At 38.4% G+C, this 18,843-nt stretch overlaps 1 protein-coding gene and 1 non-coding gene across 11 annotated transcripts in view; one reads left to right on the forward strand and one right to left on the reverse strand.

The window, feature by feature from the left end:
* Positions 1 to 18,512, reverse strand: part of SMARCA1 (SWI/SNF related, matrix associated, actin dependent regulator of chromatin, subfamily a, member 1) — a 76,514-nt gene extending 58,002 nt beyond the window's left edge. For 3 of the 10 annotated variants that reach the window (XM_054544089.2, XM_063721014.1, XM_024240353.3), the window contains exons 1-8: positions 18,030 to 18,386; positions 13,159 to 13,245; positions 11,126 to 11,292; positions 10,677 to 10,777; positions 10,469 to 10,569; positions 6,547 to 6,726; positions 2,681 to 2,836; positions 831 to 962 (exon numbers count right to left, since the gene is read on the reverse strand). In XM_054544089.2, coding sequence (XP_054400064.1) covers positions 831 to 962; positions 2,681 to 2,836; positions 6,547 to 6,726; positions 10,469 to 10,569; positions 10,677 to 10,777; positions 11,126 to 11,292; positions 13,159 to 13,245; positions 18,030 to 18,203 — 1,098 coding nt within the window. In that variant the 5' untranslated portion in view covers positions 18,204 to 18,386. 10 annotated transcript variants of the gene reach the window in all.
* Positions 13,374 to 13,445, forward strand: LOC112131184 (small nucleolar RNA SNORD112). Its single transcript, XR_002913319.1, has one exon. It is a non-coding gene; the product is annotated as a small nucleolar RNA SNORD112 (small nucleolar RNA).
* Positions 18,513 to 18,843: the final 331 nt, after the last annotated feature.

Genomic DNA, 18,843 nt, shown 5'->3' on the forward strand with positions numbered 1-18,843 from the left:
AGCACTTTGGGAGGCTGAGGCGGGCAGACCACTTGAGGTCAGGAGTTCGAGACCAGCCTGACCAACATGGCAAAACCCTGTCTCTACTAAAAATACAAAAAATTAGCCAGGTGTGGTGACGGGCACCTGTAATCCCAGCTACTGGGGAGGCTGAGGCAGGAGAATCACTTTAATCCGGGAGGCGGAGGTTGCAGTGAGCTGAGATTGTGCCACTGTACTCCAGCCTGGGGGACAGAGTGAGACTCCCTCTCAAAATAAGAATAATAATAATAATAATAATAATAATGGGAAAAATCAAGCACCAAAGTTCTTAAATCTTTCCATTTAGTTTGGTGTCCTAGCATAACTTTGTGTTAATGATAAAAAAAAAAATATAAATCACACATTTACACAATATGCTGTCTTTCAAATCACATACTCTGAGCTCTTTAGCACTCACCAAATGTCAATGCCTACAGTAATCAAAGATTATTTTATAGCTTCCACCTGCCAAACTAGTATACAAAAATATGTTTCAAACCCCTTCAACTTAATGAAAATAAAATGGTGAATGCACTACTATGGACTCAGCCTCACATCATAAGTTTTAGGAGTAATGTGATAGAGACAAAGTTGAACAGGCAAGTTGATCTCAAAGACAAGAAGCATACTATTTCTCAAAAGATCCTCATTTAAAACTTTGTATTAAAGAACTCTTTCCTAAGAAAACCAAAACATGCAGATAAAAAATTACAAATTAAAAAGTACCATAAATTTCAATCTATAGTGTTTTAAAACACACGTCAGTGAAAATAAGAAAGTTATACTTAAAACATATGGCTTAAACTTACATCTGCAGAATTAAAGACATCAGGCAATAGAAAGTTGAGTAAGGCCCACAGTTCATGCAGGTTATTCTGCAAAGGTGTTCCAGTTAGGAGCAAGCGGTTAGTCGACTTGAACTCACGAACAATCTCTGAAAGCTAGAAAATAATACTCATATGAGGATTATTTTACTTATTAGAATGCTCAACATTCAGTTATACTGTAATTTATCCAACCAATATATTTTTGACTACAATATAACTTGAAAATGTTCTATGGAAAAATACCCTAGTTCAGGTGACAATGCTGCAATGAGACAAAACTGAACATTTCTATACTTAAAAGAATGCAAGCCAGGCGCAGTGGCTCATGCCTGTAATCCCAGCACTTTGGGAGGCCGAGGCAGGTGGATCACTTCAGGTCCGGGGTTTGAGACCAGACTCGCCAACACGGTGAAACCCCATCTCTACTAAAAATACAAAAAAAAATTAGCTGGGCGTGGTGGTGCATGCCTTTAATTCCAGCTACTCAGGAGGCTGAGGCAGGAGAATCGTTTCAATCCAGGAGGCGGAAGTTGCAGTGAGATGAGATCATGCCACTGCACTCTACCCTGGGCAACGGAGTGAAACTCCGTCTCAAAAAAAAAAAAAAAGAAGAAGAATGCAGATCATATTTATACCTGAGACCCTCCCCGCAACTTCAAAATGTTCGTTTCTCCATTTTGGGCTCACAGAAAAATGTCAGAACTTCTCCATGGAATCCAGGTTAGCCATTTTACACAATAAAATCTCCATCTCCCCACCAACCACATTCATCTACATGCCTAGACACGTTCTAACTTGGCCTGGTCACAATTTTTAAGCCCCAGAATTGAGCCGATTTTCCCAGTAACTTATATTAACTTTCTAAACATAAGACCACAAAAATTAAGACACAAAAAGCACAAAAGAATGGTAATCATATGAACAAAAATGCACATTTTTATAATGCTCTTAAATAAAAAATTATTCTCTAACATGCGTCCTCTTATCAGATATTAGTTCCAATTTGAAATTAGTATAATCCACCTGGTGGTTTTGCTCCAGTTCTGTCCCTGTTTCTCCCAAATTAGCCCAGTGATCCAAAGAGAGGTTCATCATAATTGAAGCTTTTCCTACTGTTGATGGAGTTGAATGGCAAGAAATATTGATATTTTTCAGTGTTAACACCACACTCTAATTTACACAAGTCAGATAATTCCAGGAAATTATTTTCTCTCATTCATATAAATACATATAAGGTAGCCCCTCAATAAAAAATAAATCAATACAAATGATATTTGTACACTATTCTCAACAATATTAAAATACTACAGCATAACAGAGTTAGGCACAGGAGGTATACCAAAGGAACACTTAATTTTCTTTACATTAAAAACTGTGCTTAATTTTAATGTGTCTTGTATTCAATAATTTAGATTTGCATTCACATTCCATGAATAAAATCACAATGTTCCATCTTTTTTTTTGAGACGGAGTCTCACTCTGTTGCCAGGCTGAAGTGCAGGGGTGCGATCTCGGCTCACTGCAACCTCCACCTCCTGGGTTCAAGCTATTCTCCTGCCTCAGCCTCCCAAGTAGCTGGGACTACAGGCATGCACCACCACACCCTGCTAATTTTTGTATTTTTAGTAGAGACGGGGTTTCACCATGTTGGCCAGAATGGTCTCAATCTCTTGACCTTGTGATCCACCCTCCTCGGCCTCCTAAAGTGCTGGGATTACAGGCATGAGCCACCACACCCGGCTGTTCCATCATTTTTTATTCTGAATACAGAAAAGTGAACAAACCAACCTGGTAATTAAATGTAAACTTTAATAAAGATATTGATAACTTACCTTAGATTTTTCATTCTTTATTCTGTGAGCTTCATCAATGACTAGGTATCGCCAGTGAAACTTTTTGAATACAGATTTTTCTTTAATTACCATCTCATAAGAAGTAACGCAAACATCCCACTCTCCTGGCATCATTTCATCACGAATAAAAGCAGCCTAATGCAAAATAAATACTTCATATTAGAATATATTTATATTAGAATATGTTACAAGATGACCACAGAATTAAAATATCAAGAAAATATTAAGAGTTCTAAGAGACCCTGAGGATCATTTAGTTTCATCCATTTTAGAGATGGGAAAACTGAGGCCCAAAGATAGTTGTGTGGTCAATTATCTGGATGACCTGCTAATATATTCATTAACAGAAGAGAAACAAAGGCTTCCCTTACAGAAATACGGCATATTCAATGACCTAGAAAAGTTCGTATGACCAGAAATCACAAAGTTACTGGGCTTGTCTTCATATCATGGGGCATCCAAAAGAACATAGACAAAGTAACTCTTTCTGAACAACATATTCTTGCCAAGATCCAAGAGTTACCAACATAATACAGTTTCAACAAATAGAAAGAACTCAATGTGCATGAATGATTCCAACCTTTCGAGAACTCTTCTATGTCCCTTCTTCATTTTCTAGCTGGGCTGACTCATACACTTTGCTAAAAGGTCATGGAAGCCCACTAATGTTTTTGTGAAGTTCCAGATGTTGCCATGAGGTTACAAATGTGATTTCATAAAGGGGACTTGCTCTGTCTTGTACAGGAGGCTATGGAAAACAGTGAGACTATTTAAAACTATTTTTAAGTCTTCACAGGCAGTGGCCAACATGGTAGGTAAGTTGACTGAGAGCATTTTTAACTTGTATGAGCTGAATTCCAGATGTTATCGGTCAAAATAAAACCACAAAAGTTAATGGGAAGCAACAAAATCTATATAAAGAAGAGGCTGATTAGTATTATAAATCTAGCTGGGCACAGTGGCTCACACTTGTAGTGTCAGCAACTTTGGGAGGCCAAGGCGGATGGATCACGAGTTCAGGAGTTCAAGAACAGCCTGGCCAATATGGTGAAACCTCATCTCTACTAAAAAATACAAAAATTAGCTGGGCATGGTGGCTCACACCTGTAATCCCAGCTACTTGGGAAGCTGAGGCAGGAGAATCGCTTGAGCCCAGGAGGCGGGGAGGTTGCAGTGAGCTAAGATGTCACCACTGCACTCAAGCCTTTGCGACAGAGCGAGACTCCGCCTCAAAAAAAAAAAAAAAATTTTATAAATCTGAAGTTACAGTGCATAAGCAAAATTAACTGTTCCCTGCAAAGTCTTTATTTCATAATTCACAACTATACACTAAACACACTGCAGACTCATTCAACAGATATTTACTGAGTGTCTACTATGTATAAGAGAATCACCTGGACTGAAGAGGAGGACAGAAAAAAAAAGGCCTTTTCAGAGATCTCAGTTGCACCCTGGGAAGTGATCACATTTATAAATTTAATTAAGACATTAGGGAATAGGAGACAAAATAAAGAGAAGTAGAGTGCCAGATCCCATTCAATCGTGCTAACACCTTATCCTTATTTGATTTTGTGAAGCTCTCAGTTTGATGGTTTCGCCTACAAGTTTCATGGAACAAATGCATATTTTTAATTTAAATTAGCTCTGCTTTGAATTTTTTGTAAGTATTGGATAAATTTAGAGTTAAACATCTCGATAAAACATTAAAGGTGTCACATAATCCAAAAGCTCTCATTTTAGAGGTGAAAAAATTAAGGCCCTTGAAGACTCACTCAACCCCACACAATCAGTAGCAAAGCCACAACTGAAATCAAACCCATTTCTATGTCTACTATCTTTGATACCTCTGGTGTGGAAAAGGAAGGGGCCACAAAGCACATTGGTATCAATCAGACAGGATCAAGAGTATCTCTAATAATCTCCCAACTCAATTAAATGCCTATTATAACCTACATCAAATTTTTATTACTAAAATATTACCTTCATAAAATGTTTACAGAAGACCAGGAAAATACAAAGACCCAACATATCTATCCTATGTTCTACCAAGATTCAAATCTGTCTATATGTAATGATCTGGACTTCCTCTATACATATCCACATCAATCTCTAAGTGCTGAACATGGTACATTTATTCTTTATGTAATTGGCAATTATTGGTTTTCAAACTCTTTTGACCATAGCCCACAGTAAAATTACCTTTTGAATTGCAATCCAGTATATACATATATGTCTGAATGTGTGTACACCCAAAGAGGCAATTTAAAAGTTTCTCAAAGCAATATTTATCCTTATTATAGTATGAAACACTCTGCAATTTGCTAGTCCATTCTCTCTCAATGTTGCAGAAAATTGTTGTCACCAAGTACTAAGCTAAAGTCACAACCCACTAATGGGTAGCAACTCACAATTTGAAAAACACTAACTTTGAAGACTGGTGTTCAAGATTAAGAAATTTTGCAAAGCCAGGCACAGTGGTGCACACTTGTAGTCCCAGCAACTCAGGAACCCGAGGTGAGAGGATCGCTTGAGCCCAGGAGTTCAAGGCTGCAGTGAGCTAGGATCACATCACTGCATTCCAGCCTGGGCGACAGAGCGAGACCCCGCCTCTGGAAAAAGAAACAAAGAAATTTTTCAAGCCACCAGAATCCCAGCCTCCCCAGGAAGTAGGGATAGGGCAGTCATAAATTAAATATACTGAGATGTTATAAAAACACAAACCTAGATATTTAACTTTTGCTTTTAATCTTTAAGAAATAATTCTAGCAAAAGCTCAATACTTTAGAAATGCAAAGTTTATATGGAGTGGTATTACATTAGATAACAATGGTGACCAGAAAGAGTTCTAAGTAACTAATTTGCTTTAGGGAAATATTAGGCATAGGGAAGAATCTGGCCTGTAATTGTAAACTTATGAGCTCAGTATTTCAATATTTAAATTATTTATAAGTTAAATTTAAATAAATTTAAGTAATTTTTCTTCAAGCAAAATGATAAGGATAAAATTATGTAATTCATTGCACTACCATTCTTTTGAGGATATCTTTAGATAACCTATCTAAATATGGAAAACTGAATACATCTCTAAACTGTGTTCTCTGGAGGCAAATAAAGACAAAGTTTAATAATACGCTTTCTAAGCTGATGATCTGTTTTAGTATTTTTACATAATATATTATTTTTAGATTAATTCTACAGTCCTAAAATGATTGTAGCCACTAGACTGACAAATGGCTGATTTAAACACCCCCCCAAAATGCCCAGTTTCTAATATTACCTGAGTATACAGACATGTATTTTTCTATTCGAAGACCAAAACTGAAAGCTGCGTCTATGCATAAACACAAAACACGAGGCTCTCTGTACATACAGAAGAGGTTCCAGTTGTGTACATGCATACGCGTGTGTGTACACCAAGTCAAAAATCAAAAACTTGAATATAAAATTTTAAGTAATGCAAATTTATATATTGTTAGCTTCAAAATAGCACAAATGAGAGTCACTGGTAAGATATACTGTCAATAAAATAAGATGTTTTTAATGAAAAGTCACTCAAAGTACAATTCAAAAATGCTTAGGTTAATGAACTAGTTAAAGCAAATGTAGATGAAGCATAATAATGGATTGTCTATTATTAATAGGTGATATATCTACCTCATGGGAGTGTTGTGAGAATTAAATTAATAGATGCAAAGCACTTAAAACAGAGCCTAGCTTAGAGTACATACACCTTAAGTCTTATTTAGTGGTAGTCAACTCAGATGTTTTTAACAGCAATAATATGTAACTAAACTCCAGAAATGATGTTATTCTTGACTGCCTTTTTACACTTGTTTCTCACTTACTCTGGCATCCTTGTCTCCGACAAAACAAATGACACGGAGAGATGGGACCCATCGTTTAAATTCATTCATCCAGTTGTGTAAAGTAGACTTTGGAACTAAAACCATGTGAGGTCCAGGAATATTTCGGTAGTGTTTCAGGTAACCAAGCAAAGCAATTGTTTGTAAAGTTTTCCCAAGGCCCTGCATTTATCATCACAAGGAAAAAAAATCCATGAACATTTTTTCTGTAAGGAAACATTTTGTTAGGAACAACATAACAAAAGATCTTTGTCCACTATCTCGCAAAGGCAATTATGTTTCTACCAATGAAAAGTAAAAATACCAAATACCTTTTTTTAAAGAAGATAATCAAATCATTCCAATTCAGTATTGTACTTACCGTGAGCACAAACAGAAACCAATAACTTGCAGTCAGAATGTTGCTCAACAAAGCAACTTTCTATTTAGAACATTTTCCTCCTAAAGGAGCAAGCAATCTACTATATAATTTTTCTTCTTGTTCTGAAGTTAGGAATTTTCTGTGTGTTTGTTTTATAAAGACATGCTTCCTTTGCCAGCCTGCTTAGATACTGGTCTTTCTTTCCTATTGTTCCTAACATTATTACAGCCCAGACATTAAATATTCAGACTATGTGTCTCAAGGGGCTTGTGGCTCTGTACTTGCATCTCACACTCTTAAAAACCTTAGGAACCACAAAACAGAACTTTGCAGCCAGAAAGAACCTGAGAGAGATCACCAACTCCAGAGGAGTTTTTAAAAAATAATATATTCAATATCTATGAACCCATACCTAACCCATAAGAAAGGGAACTAAGTCCTTTTCTGGCCTCTTAAAACTGCTTTTGGTTTTATCTCTGAGCAAGATATATACTTCTTTTTATAAATATCTGCTTAAAGCTATTTTTTTGATTATATCCTATCTGATATGTCACTTAATGAGACAACTTTTATGAGTACTATACATCAAAACCTTAAAATGTTTATAATCCTTAACCAAGTAATTCTACTTCTAGGAATCCTACGGAAATAATCTGAGAGGTACAGAAAAACTACAAGATTCTTATAGTGGCATTATTTACACTATACATCAGGCAATCCAAATGAACAGCAATAAGAGAGAAGTTGAATAAAATTATGGTACCTCCCAAGGATTATTATGCAATAATTAATTATGTTCAGAAAATGTCTTAATTACATGGAAAATATGTATGAATGTAAATAAATCAGAATGCCAAATTATATATACAATACCATTTCAACTATACAAAATAAGTATATCCAGAAGAAAAAGACTAAAATGAAATATGCCAAAATGTTAGCTGTGGTTACTTCTAAGTAGCAGAATTATAACTTAATTTTAATTATTCATTTTTTTCCAAATTTTCTATACTCCTTAAAAGTGTCTACTTTTTAGTAATTAAAACATATCTGGTATCGGCTGGGTGCGGTGGCTCACACCTGTAATCCCAGCACTTTGGGAGACCGAGGCGGATGGATTCACCTGAAGTCAGGAGTTTGAGAACAGCCTGACCAACACAGTGAAACCCCACCTCTACTAAAAATACAAAATAAGCCAGGCGTGGTGGTGGGCGCCTGTAATCCCAGCTACCTGGGAGGCTGGGGAAGGAGAACTACTTGAACCCGGGAGGTGGAGGTTGCAGTAAGCCAAGATCACGCCATTGCACTCCAGCCTGGACAACAAGAGCAAAACTCCATCTCAAAAAAAAAGTATGTGTATATAAAAAAAAAAGTATATATCATATATTATATATATTTATATATAATATATATTTATATATCATATATTATATATATAATACATATATCTGATATCAGCACAAATTCATCACTAAAGATCAGATCCTTCATGTTTAGACAGGCTGAAGCCAAGAGCTGCTTGGGGCAAATAATCCTGGTCCTTCCATTGTCCAATTAACCAAGCTCCTCCCCCTCTGAGCTGACAACAGTCTTCAAACTAGAATACCTAAATATAAGGAGCTACAGACCCTTGCTTTAAGGGATCCTCTGCCACACACCTAACAGTTGCTCAACCAGGGATGAGTACTTATGCGACTGACTACCAACTATACTAGACGCCATAGGGCACATATCATCATGTGGCTCTTCTGGATAATAGCGATTACAAGTATGGTTTCAGAGTCACACAAATATGAGTATCATTGAGTTATATGGATTTAGAACTTTCCCTGCCCTCTCTTAAACCCCATTTTATTAATTTGGCCTTAAAATACAAATATGGGGCCGGGCACAGTGGCTCACGCCTGTAATCCCAGCACTTTGGGAGGCCAAGGCAGGAGGATCACCAGGTCAGGAGATTGAGACCATGGTGAAACCCCATCTCTACTAAAAAAATACAAAAAATTAGCTGGGCACGGTGGCAGGCGCCTGTAGTCCCAGCTGCTCGGGAGGCTGAGGCAGGAGAATGGCATGAACCCAGAAGGCGGAGCTTGCAGTGAGCCAAGATCATGCCACTGCACTCCAGCCTGGGCGACAGAGCAAGACTCTGTCTCCAAAAAAAAAAAAAAAAAAAAGCCTTCATATATTCCCCCTTTAGCTGATGAATTAGCACATCTTATGTGCCTTACTTTTTCCTGTTCAGTTATTTTATTTACACATTTATAACTCCTTCACTGATTTCCAAAGCCCCACCATGCACTGTCCTGTATCAAGATTCAACATTACTCTTTATTCGTTCCTTATTCCACCTATGCACTTTTTGATTGTTCACAAGTCAAAATATTGATAATCATTCACACATGCATATATTCAGGCAGTCATTTATGTATTGTTTGGTTTGTATACCCCACCTTATTCCCAAAAGGATTTCAGGTAGCCTACAATGAAAACATGGAACATAAATTATGGCAAAATAGAAATAAAGAGACGACAAGAAAAGTAAGAAAGACAAGTAGATAAAGAATAGGAAAAGACAGAAGGACACACAGGGCAGACCATTAAAGGTTACATAAGGCCAGGGTGGGGGTGGCTCACACCTGTAATCCCAGCACTTTGGGAGGCCGAGGCAGGTGGATCACGAGGTCAGGAGTTCAAGACCAGCCTGGCCAAAACGGTGAAACCCCATCTCTACTAAAAATACAAAAAAATTAGCCAGACGTGGTGGCAGGCGCCTGTAACCCCAGCTATTCAGGAGACCAAGACAGAGAATTGCTTGAACCTGGGAGTTGGAGGTGACAGTGAGCTGAGATCGTGCCACTGCACTCCAGTCTGGGTGACAGAGACAGACTCCATCTCAAAAAATTAAAAAAAAAAAAAGTTACATAAAGGCATCATTTGGGCATCCATCTTGACTCTGTGCTTCCTGGAAGCCAAAATGCAAACAAAAACAAAAGTACAGAGAAGGTTTTTGGACCATTTGAGGAAAGCTCAGTAAGAGTTTTACGGCCTGTGAAAGTCTGTGTTCTAGTGGTGACTTAACGAAACAATTCTAGCCAGGCGCTGTGGCTCACACCTGTAATCCCAACACTTTGGGAGGTCGAGGTGGGAGGACTGCTTGAGCCCAGGAGTTCAAAATCAGTCTGGGTGACATGGCGAGACCTGTCTCTACTAAAAATAAAAATAAAAATTAGCCCAGTGTGGTGGGCACATGCCTGGAGTCGCAGCTACTCAGGAGGCTGAGGCAGGAGGATCGCTTGAACCCAGGAAGTCAAGGGTGCAGTGAGCCGAGATTGCACCACTGCACTCAAGCCTGGACAACACAGAGAGACCCTCTCTCAAAAAAATAATAATAATTCTAAGACTACAAAATACCTTTTACATGATAACAACTTTTAAAAAGCCTCCAGGCATGGGGGGGGGGTGGGGCAGGTAAGCTCAGGTTTTTCAAATTTACGTAAAAATCACTGATAACTGAGAATGTGTTTTTGCCTACCAATTCCTTACCATTTCATCAGCCAAAATGCCATTGACTCCATTTTCATATAAAGAGATCAACCAATTCAGTCCTCGAATCTGATAATCTCTCAGTGGCCCCCCTTTCACATCTGGGGAAAAAAATGCAAGGATGTTTCATACTTTCATTAATATACTCAAGTAAAATTTTTCTAAAACTAAATTGAAAAAGAACTCACCAATGTGATGAAGTACTTACATGAAGGTGACACCTCAAATCTAATACACACATTAGATGTTTTCCGACTCTCGGACAGTAGCTCTTCATCTTCTTCTTGCTCTGTGCGCCTATGGCGGTAGCTGAAATTAAAAAAGGAAATCCCTTCATATTCGGCCTAAATGATAAGGTATCAATTAAATCAGTGTACATGGCTATTATCTTTTATAGAAAAAGAATGAGTTGTCCAAGGTCTCGCTTAGAAATCAGTAGAACCAGCCTACATTTTTACTGATCAGCCTCTAGTGAGAAAAAAATATAGTGAGAAAAAAAAAATTACGCAAAACATAATTATAATGGCAATATTTTTTGTCACATGAAGGTATACTGAACAATGAAGAGGGAAGGGGTGCACGAAGGGATCAAGGGAGGACAGGAGGAAGAAAAGGTAGGAGAAAGGAAAGAAAGTAGAGAGAGAGGTGCCAACATACTCTCCAGCAGAAATTAAGCTCTGCTTTTCATCTTTCTTTATTCGGGGACGTCCCAATTTCATGTTCAGTGGAGATGTTGGAGATTTCTGTGCTGAAGGCTGAATGAAATGTGCAAAAAGTTCTGTCTGCTTCAGTAAAAATTCAAATCTCTTTGCTCGGTCGGCTTTCTAATTTGCAAAACAAAAGAAAAGTAAGGACTTTCCTTTTCATTCCTTCAAAGTTATTTAACAAATACTTGTATCGCATTTACTTTGAACAACATTCTTAGCACTTGAAACATATTAATCCATTCAGTTCTCTTAAGAAGCCTACGACGTAATTACAAGTATCATCTCCATTGTAACTACATGATACTGAAGCACAGAGAGGGTAAGTAATTTGCCCAACCTTGCACAGCTAATAAGCAGCAGAATTTGCAAACGTATTTTCAAGTAGTTTGAAGGGAAGAAAAATGATCTGACAGACAGTAAATTCCCCAATAAGAAATACCCTTCTTAAAGAGTCATAATCATAAAGCAAATCCTCTTTCCAAAACATCATTTTATTAAATAAAATAGTAACAAAATTAAGCACCAAATATATAACATATCCCAAATATTGAAATACAAATTAACTATGATATATATACCATAAACTGAACTCTTAAGAATTTCCAAGTTGTATCCAGAAATAACTTAAATCTTAAAATACAGTATCATCTTGTCTCAAAATATTTTCAATGTCATGGTATAATAATGTAATAAACATTCCTCTCTTCACTCACAGGGATCTAGAAAACTGTATTTTGTGCTAGTAGCATATAAACTTTCTCCCCAAAGTAAGCAGAATTTGGGAAAAATATATAAACACACGCACATATATGTGAAATAGTTTATTAACTATTAAAAGTTGATATGTATTCTAATTTCTCAATAAATTGCAAAAGGTCAGGGAACGTGTACCATATACAGGCAATAAAACTTTGTTTCACTAAAAAAATCTTAAAAGATCAAAAGATATACACATCATCCTAGATAAAGGAAAAAATAAAGACTATTTATTTATTCAAAGTCACTTTCCAACCACAGAGTAGAGAATACTTGATTGCTAATGAAGGATGCATAATTAATAACCCAGAAAACTTACAGAAGAGTTTATTAACATAAACATAAGAGTTAGATAAATTCAGACTACAAGCTGGAAGGAGGCCAAAAACTTTCCATTTTCTATTATCCTCACTGGAATGTTATTTTTAGAGTTGTTAAAACATTGCCTACCTACATTAGATGTGGCCTTAAACATTAAGTCTTATAAAAAGCTATCAACAACAAAAAAATATTTCATCTCTACTTATTTTTATAATATTACTGCAAAAACAACCCCTCAGAGGAAAAAAAATCCATTTCAACCACCTGTTAAATTCTTGAAAGATCCAAGGTTATAAGAGTTTAGTTAAAGTTAAAATATGTATTTTAGCAACTAAAAATTAAATAATTAAATGTATTATAGCAAGCAATATGTAAGTATAACTAAGATTATGCTGCTTAAATATGTGATATCTTCATGCATTGGACAAATATTCTTCCCTTTAAAGTGTACTGACATATTACATGTTTCATTAATGTGTAGCATTTATTCATATGTCCAAAGAAGGAGAAAGAAACAAAAATATGTCAATCTGGCTTTGTGACTGGATTTCTCTCAGGTCACAAAGCCACAGTGGTATTACCACTGATATTTTCACCTCATAAATAAATATTTCTAGCTGAAAGCACTTTATTATGGGACAGAGAGCACTGAACAAAAATGAGATGTGACTTCTAGTCCTACCTATGACATATAGCTTCCCTGATCCTTTATTTCCTCATCTGAAAATGAGGAGGTTAATTTATTCAACAGAAAATATTGTGATAGATTGTATATTAAATTATTTTCCAATTCTAAAATCGATGATTCTCTACGCATTATATATATACATGTATTTTTTCATCTTTAACATCTCAACTATAAAAATTAACTACAGCATTCACTATCCTATCCAAGACTACATTTACCATTTTCTCTTCATATTCTGGGTCCATTTCCTTTTCAGATTTAGGCGCTTTAGCAGCAAGTTTGAGTTGAAATGAAGAAACGTTTTTCTAGAATTTCAAAGAAAATAAATGTCACCAAATTGCAAAGCAAGGTTCTTAAACTGGTCAATGCTCTCATTAGAAGAAGGCGGAAAGTAATTACATAACTAAATATATAAATCAATGTGGGACATGTATGGACTAATGATGAGAGCATGTCACAAAACAAGGCTTATGATTAATCTAGTTCTGTACACCTGAGGTCCAATAAAAAAAATCTGAAAAATTGTGAATGCCAGAGAAATATTAATTGGAATAAAATCCAAAAGGCAAGACATTGAGCTTTCTCATCCATTCTTTATAGTGTAAGAAAATGTGTAAACATTAAATAAGAGATTTTAAAATCTAGAAAAGGCTAATATCAACCACAAACCAAAGAATTCAAAGAAAGTAAATATTAATTCTCAGAAACACTCCTTTATGTCATGGAAATACGCCACACTTTCAGAAGAAAAACTGTGGTTTCTGTTCCTAAAACGATATTTTTAAAATTGTTTTCATAGTATTATAAGAATATTTAATTTTTTATGTAATGCAATGTGATCATATATACTTAATATAATAGTACAGTTTTAAACTTTTGGCTTATGTTAATTTTCTCTAACTGGGAAGAAAACTACTTTAAACTATTTATATTGCATAAACATTTTGTAGAAGCAATTTGTCAAGGCTACTTAACTATTAATGTTTGATATTTTTAAATTGTAATTTAGTGAAAACTAACATCAATCAATAACTTAATACAGAGATTATCTGGGGAAGGGGGTTATCTCATGCACCCTATCCTTTGTAAAGACAAGCCTATACTGGCAAATATAAATACATATATAGAATAAGCCTCCTTCCCTATAAGAAATCAAGAAATAAAACAATAAAAACACAAATCTACCCATCAGAACCAAAGATGAAAGTATTTCAGTTTTAACACAGACTTTGCATAAGTGAAAACACAAATTTGTTCATGAAAACCATCATGGCTTTTGTCAACCTATTTATGAAAACTTAGGTCAAAAATCAACAGAATGTGACCTTAAACATAAGTAAAATATGGCCCCCATTATGTCTTCCAATATTTACTAAAATTTCTATTTTGAGGAAATCCAAACTGAGATTATGGAATTTGACCTTGTCCAGACTCTTACTTTGTCTCACTGATCAGATATCACTCAGTTACACTAACCCAAATAATAACCATCTTGATTTACAGCATCTGATATGTACACATCTATGTGGAATGTTTTGAATGTAATCCTGGATGGATGAGAATAGAAAACTGCTGAAGAGCCCCTCAAACTCACACTTTCAGACTGCCATATATAATATAAATCATATTTATTTTCAAAGCAACAAGAAAAATTGGGTATCAAATCCATACCTTTATCATTCATTTCTTGAAAGGTATATGAAGTGTAGTTTTCCAGTATCAAAACAATGAAAATTACTTTGCCTCATACACACAAATATATATAATAATGTGGGAAGTACACTTACAGAAAATTAAAGCTTTAATCCTAGAAAAACATTTTACCCATTACTTTTTTGCTTACCTTGCGGTAGACTACCATCAAAATCTAATTATATGCTAATTAAAATTCCTAATCTTGAGCAGGGCTATTAAAAGCTGTGGGTAATTACTTAATTGGCACTATCTTCCACAACAAATTTTAAAATACCTACCTTGTAAACCTTCTCGTGTGTGTGTGTGTGTGTGTGTGTGTGTGTGTGTGTGTATTTTCAAAACTACATTTTTTCATACAAGAAAAGATGAAAGGTGACTAAGAGACTTTAATGAATTCCTTTGGATTTTGTTATCTGAGTCTAGGTGCCATGAGAATGCAGCACAAGGTCAACAAAATGGCTTGTTTTAAAGACCATGACCTTTTTCTTGACGTTTTCATTACCAAAGATACCATCTCCAATTTCTACAGTGTTGGGTAATCCAACCGTCACTTAAACCAACTAAATTCAACAACCAGAAAGTAAGCAAAAATACCTTTGAGTAGGTAAATGTCACAGGTCAGTTCACTAATTCTCATCTACTGTATTCATCATGAAAGCGCTCTCATTCAGAAACCTATTTTCTTTTTATTTGGTAGACAATTCCACCAAGTTTGAAAATCTGGCTTCCCATGTCACCGAGAATACAAGCAACAGTAAATGACATGGAAAGATCACTAGATGAAGGCACTCTACAAGAAGGCACGGCAGAAATCCAGGACGAAAGTGTCTTCCACTGCAGTAGCATCACTGATTCTTGGTGTGCACGTGTCATTATTTCCCTCTCCCTGTTTTATCACTGACACTTGTATTTTACAGTTGTTTTCAAATGAGTTTATGGTTTTGTTACACCTATAATCTTTATCATAAACTAACATTATTTCTGGTGAAACTAGATGAGGTGTTTAAAAAGTGATCGCTAACAGCCTGGCAATTAAGGAAGAAGACAGAACATTTTTATTTATTTATTTATTTTGAGACGGAGTCTCACTCTGTTGCTCAGGTTGGAGTGCAGTGGTGTGATCTCGGCTCATTGCAACCTCAGCCTTCCGGGTTCAAGCGATTCTCCTGCCTCAGCCTCCCAAGTAGCTGGGATTACAGGTGCCTGCCACCACACTCGTCTAATTTTTTTTTTGGTATTTTTAGTAGAGACAGGGTTTCACCATATTGGCCAGGCTGGTTTCGAACTCCTGACCTCAAGTGATCTACCCGCCTCGGCCTCCCAAAGTGCTAGGATTACAGGCGCGAGCCACCGCGCCCGGCCAGAAAAATTATTTTTAAAAATCAACACAATACTGGAAGAGTCTCGTAGGTGGTTACTTAATTGAGAGGGAACAACCTGAGGGATTTCAGGTGCCTTTGTGTCACTGTCAAGAGTACACTAACTGATGGCCATGAAGAAGAGGTTAATCTGCACTTTTAGTACACAATTTAAAGTGTCAAGGTAGTATGTAATGTATTTCAATTTTTAAGGAAAAATTAAAAATAAAAATGGATATCCAGGAAGTTCCTGACACACAGCACCTCATTTCCCTATCCAGGGTGGACAAATGAAGTACTGGTAGGGCAATTTCTAATGAGGCAAGAGTTGACAAATATGTAGGCATCAACTCAGTTGTTTATATTATATAGTTTTTTTATTGGTCTCCCGTTTTGTCACAATTCAAAATTTTATACAAAATTTTATACAAAATTCAAAAATTTATACAATCTGGAAATTCGACAACCTTTCCTGCCATACAAAAGGCAGTTTGGCACTCACATTTGCCCAGTCTAGGGAATAAAAGGCACACAGACATTTCCGAATTTCACAACATTTGATTTATATTGATGCTTGGTATTACGCCCACTTTTAATCAACAATATTGTCTTACTAATCCAAGTAGCGCGTAGATCTTACAATGTGTGTGTTTTCTACGGTTTTCATTTAGCACTACAATTGTCCTTCTGTTTAGTCAACCTTGTAATAGTAAAATATGTCACATAAGCAACTGCTAAATTTAAAATTACTCTTCTCATTTAAGGCGAAAGGTGTTCATTTTCCTCAAAAGCTTTTCATTTGGTCGTAAAGTATCATATAATGATTCAGACAAAGCCACTTGAGATCTCTAAAGCATAATTACCCACCTTTTTAAAATTGCGATATGACTACTCATAAATAGGAAAAAATCCACCCATAAACGATTAATTATGCAATTTTATCATACATCAAAAATGCTTATGCCCCATCCTATTTTTATGTCAATTTTTCAATGTTTTATAGTTTTATTTGCATGTCTCGGGCCACATGAAATGTGCCTTATGGAGATAATACATATTTTCTGGATTGGCTTGAATATGTGTCAGAGCGGTTCCCTTACATTAGAAGCAGCTCATCTTGGCGACACTGAGTTTTTTAAAAATTAAAGGAGAAAAAAAAAAAAAAAAAAAAAAACCTGTGTGTGTCCAGGAGCCAGCAGCGCCCACTAGGAGAGAGAGGCGGAAGCCTGGAAAGCTTGGGGCCGGATTGAGGGACCACTGGGGTGGCCCTGGAGTGAAACCCTATACCATCGGGGGCGGGGCAGAAGAGGGTGAGGGTGCAGATGTTGGAAATTTTCCTAAGCCAGCGTCCACGGTTCCTCAGTTTGGGGGGGCGGGGGGGTACGACGCAGAGAGCTCCTTTCCTCAGGGTGACACCCCCACCTCGGCAGGCGGGGTTCAAACGAACAAGGGATGGTTTTTTCCTGCCATCCAAAAGACCGACATTGCCAATGAAAGAAAGAAATGTCTTCCCTGTCACCCTCCACCCAGCAACCACCAGCACCTTGAAATTCAAATTACAAAAAAAGCCCCAGCAAAACCCCTTTAGTGCGAGTGTGGGATTGAAGGGCCCAGATTTCCCAGGCAGAGGCCGACGGGAAGGGGGGGGAGAGGGAGCGAGCGAGAGGAGAGGGAGAGGCGGAGGCTTTTTCCTGCACAGCCCCATCCCCCACCGCGTTACCCGAGTTCCGGGAAGGTGGAGGGGGTCGGGGGCTGTCGAGGGGCTCCCGAGCCCCCAGGCCCCGGGAGAGCGGGCACCCCTCCACCCCGCGCCGCTCCCGCCCGCGCCCAGCCCCGCCCCCGTCCTCCAGGCGGCGAGAAGGAAAGGGGGAGGGGAGCGAACGCCAGGCGGTTCCGCCGCCGACCCCCGCACCCGCCGCCCCTAGCCCCGCAAAGCTCCGCGGGTACCTGTCGGCGCCGAAAGGTCAGGGTTTGGGCCCCTCAGAGGGGCCAGGCACAGGATTTGTCCACTACACACACACCCCCTTCCTATTTACCTCCTTCTTCTTCTCGCCCTTCTCCGTGGCCGCGGTGGCTTCGGTGGCCGCGGCGGCCGCTCCCTCCTCCTGAGAGGTGGACGGCCCCGGCTGCTCGTCCTCTATGACCACGATAGTGGCGGTCGCATCCGCGGCTGCCACGGTGGCTGCCACTGCGGCGGTGTCCTGCTCCATGCCGTGGGAGCGGGAACGAGGAGGGGAACGAGGCAGGGGACGAGGGCTCCTGGGCGGCGGCAGTGGCTGCACTGGAAAGAGCTAGATGGAGCAGGGGTGGGGAATCACTCCGCTTCCAACCCCTTCGCTCAGGCCCCCCTTCTTTAAATAACCCTCAACCCTGCCCCACTTCCGTCCACCCACCCTACGTCATGGCCTCCCCCCGTCACTCTCCCCCCTTCCTCCACCCCCCCTCAACGATCGCGAGACTCCCCTTCCCCACCCAGAGCCCGGGCCGGCCCCGCACGACCAACTGTTGCCTGAGTGTGGGGCGCGGACAGGGGTGGAGGCGGGAACCCACAACTCGCGGCCCCCTGAAAATCTCCTTTCCCACACGCCCCCAACAGTGAGCCTGAGCTCCCCTCGCAGATGCGTGTGGAATGAATCCTCTTTCCCTTAAATCTGCTCTTTGTACCTCGGGGCGCTCTCCCCTTCTTGCACAAAGAACTTTTCCTCTGCTTCTAACTGTACTGTAGAAGGTCTTTTTCACCATTTGCAAAGCGCGGAACCCCTCTGGGACTGCCCTTTCCCAGATCCCTAAAGAGGAAGGATTAGCGGTGCTGTTTCCACCTTCCTAAATTCTGCACAAAGAGAAGCACTC

Source organism: Pongo abelii, chromosome X (genome assembly GCF_028885655.2).
Source record: "Pongo abelii isolate AG06213 chromosome X, NHGRI_mPonAbe1-v2.0_pri, whole genome shotgun sequence".
NCBI lineage: Eukaryota > Metazoa > Chordata > Mammalia > Primates > Hominidae > Pongo > Pongo abelii.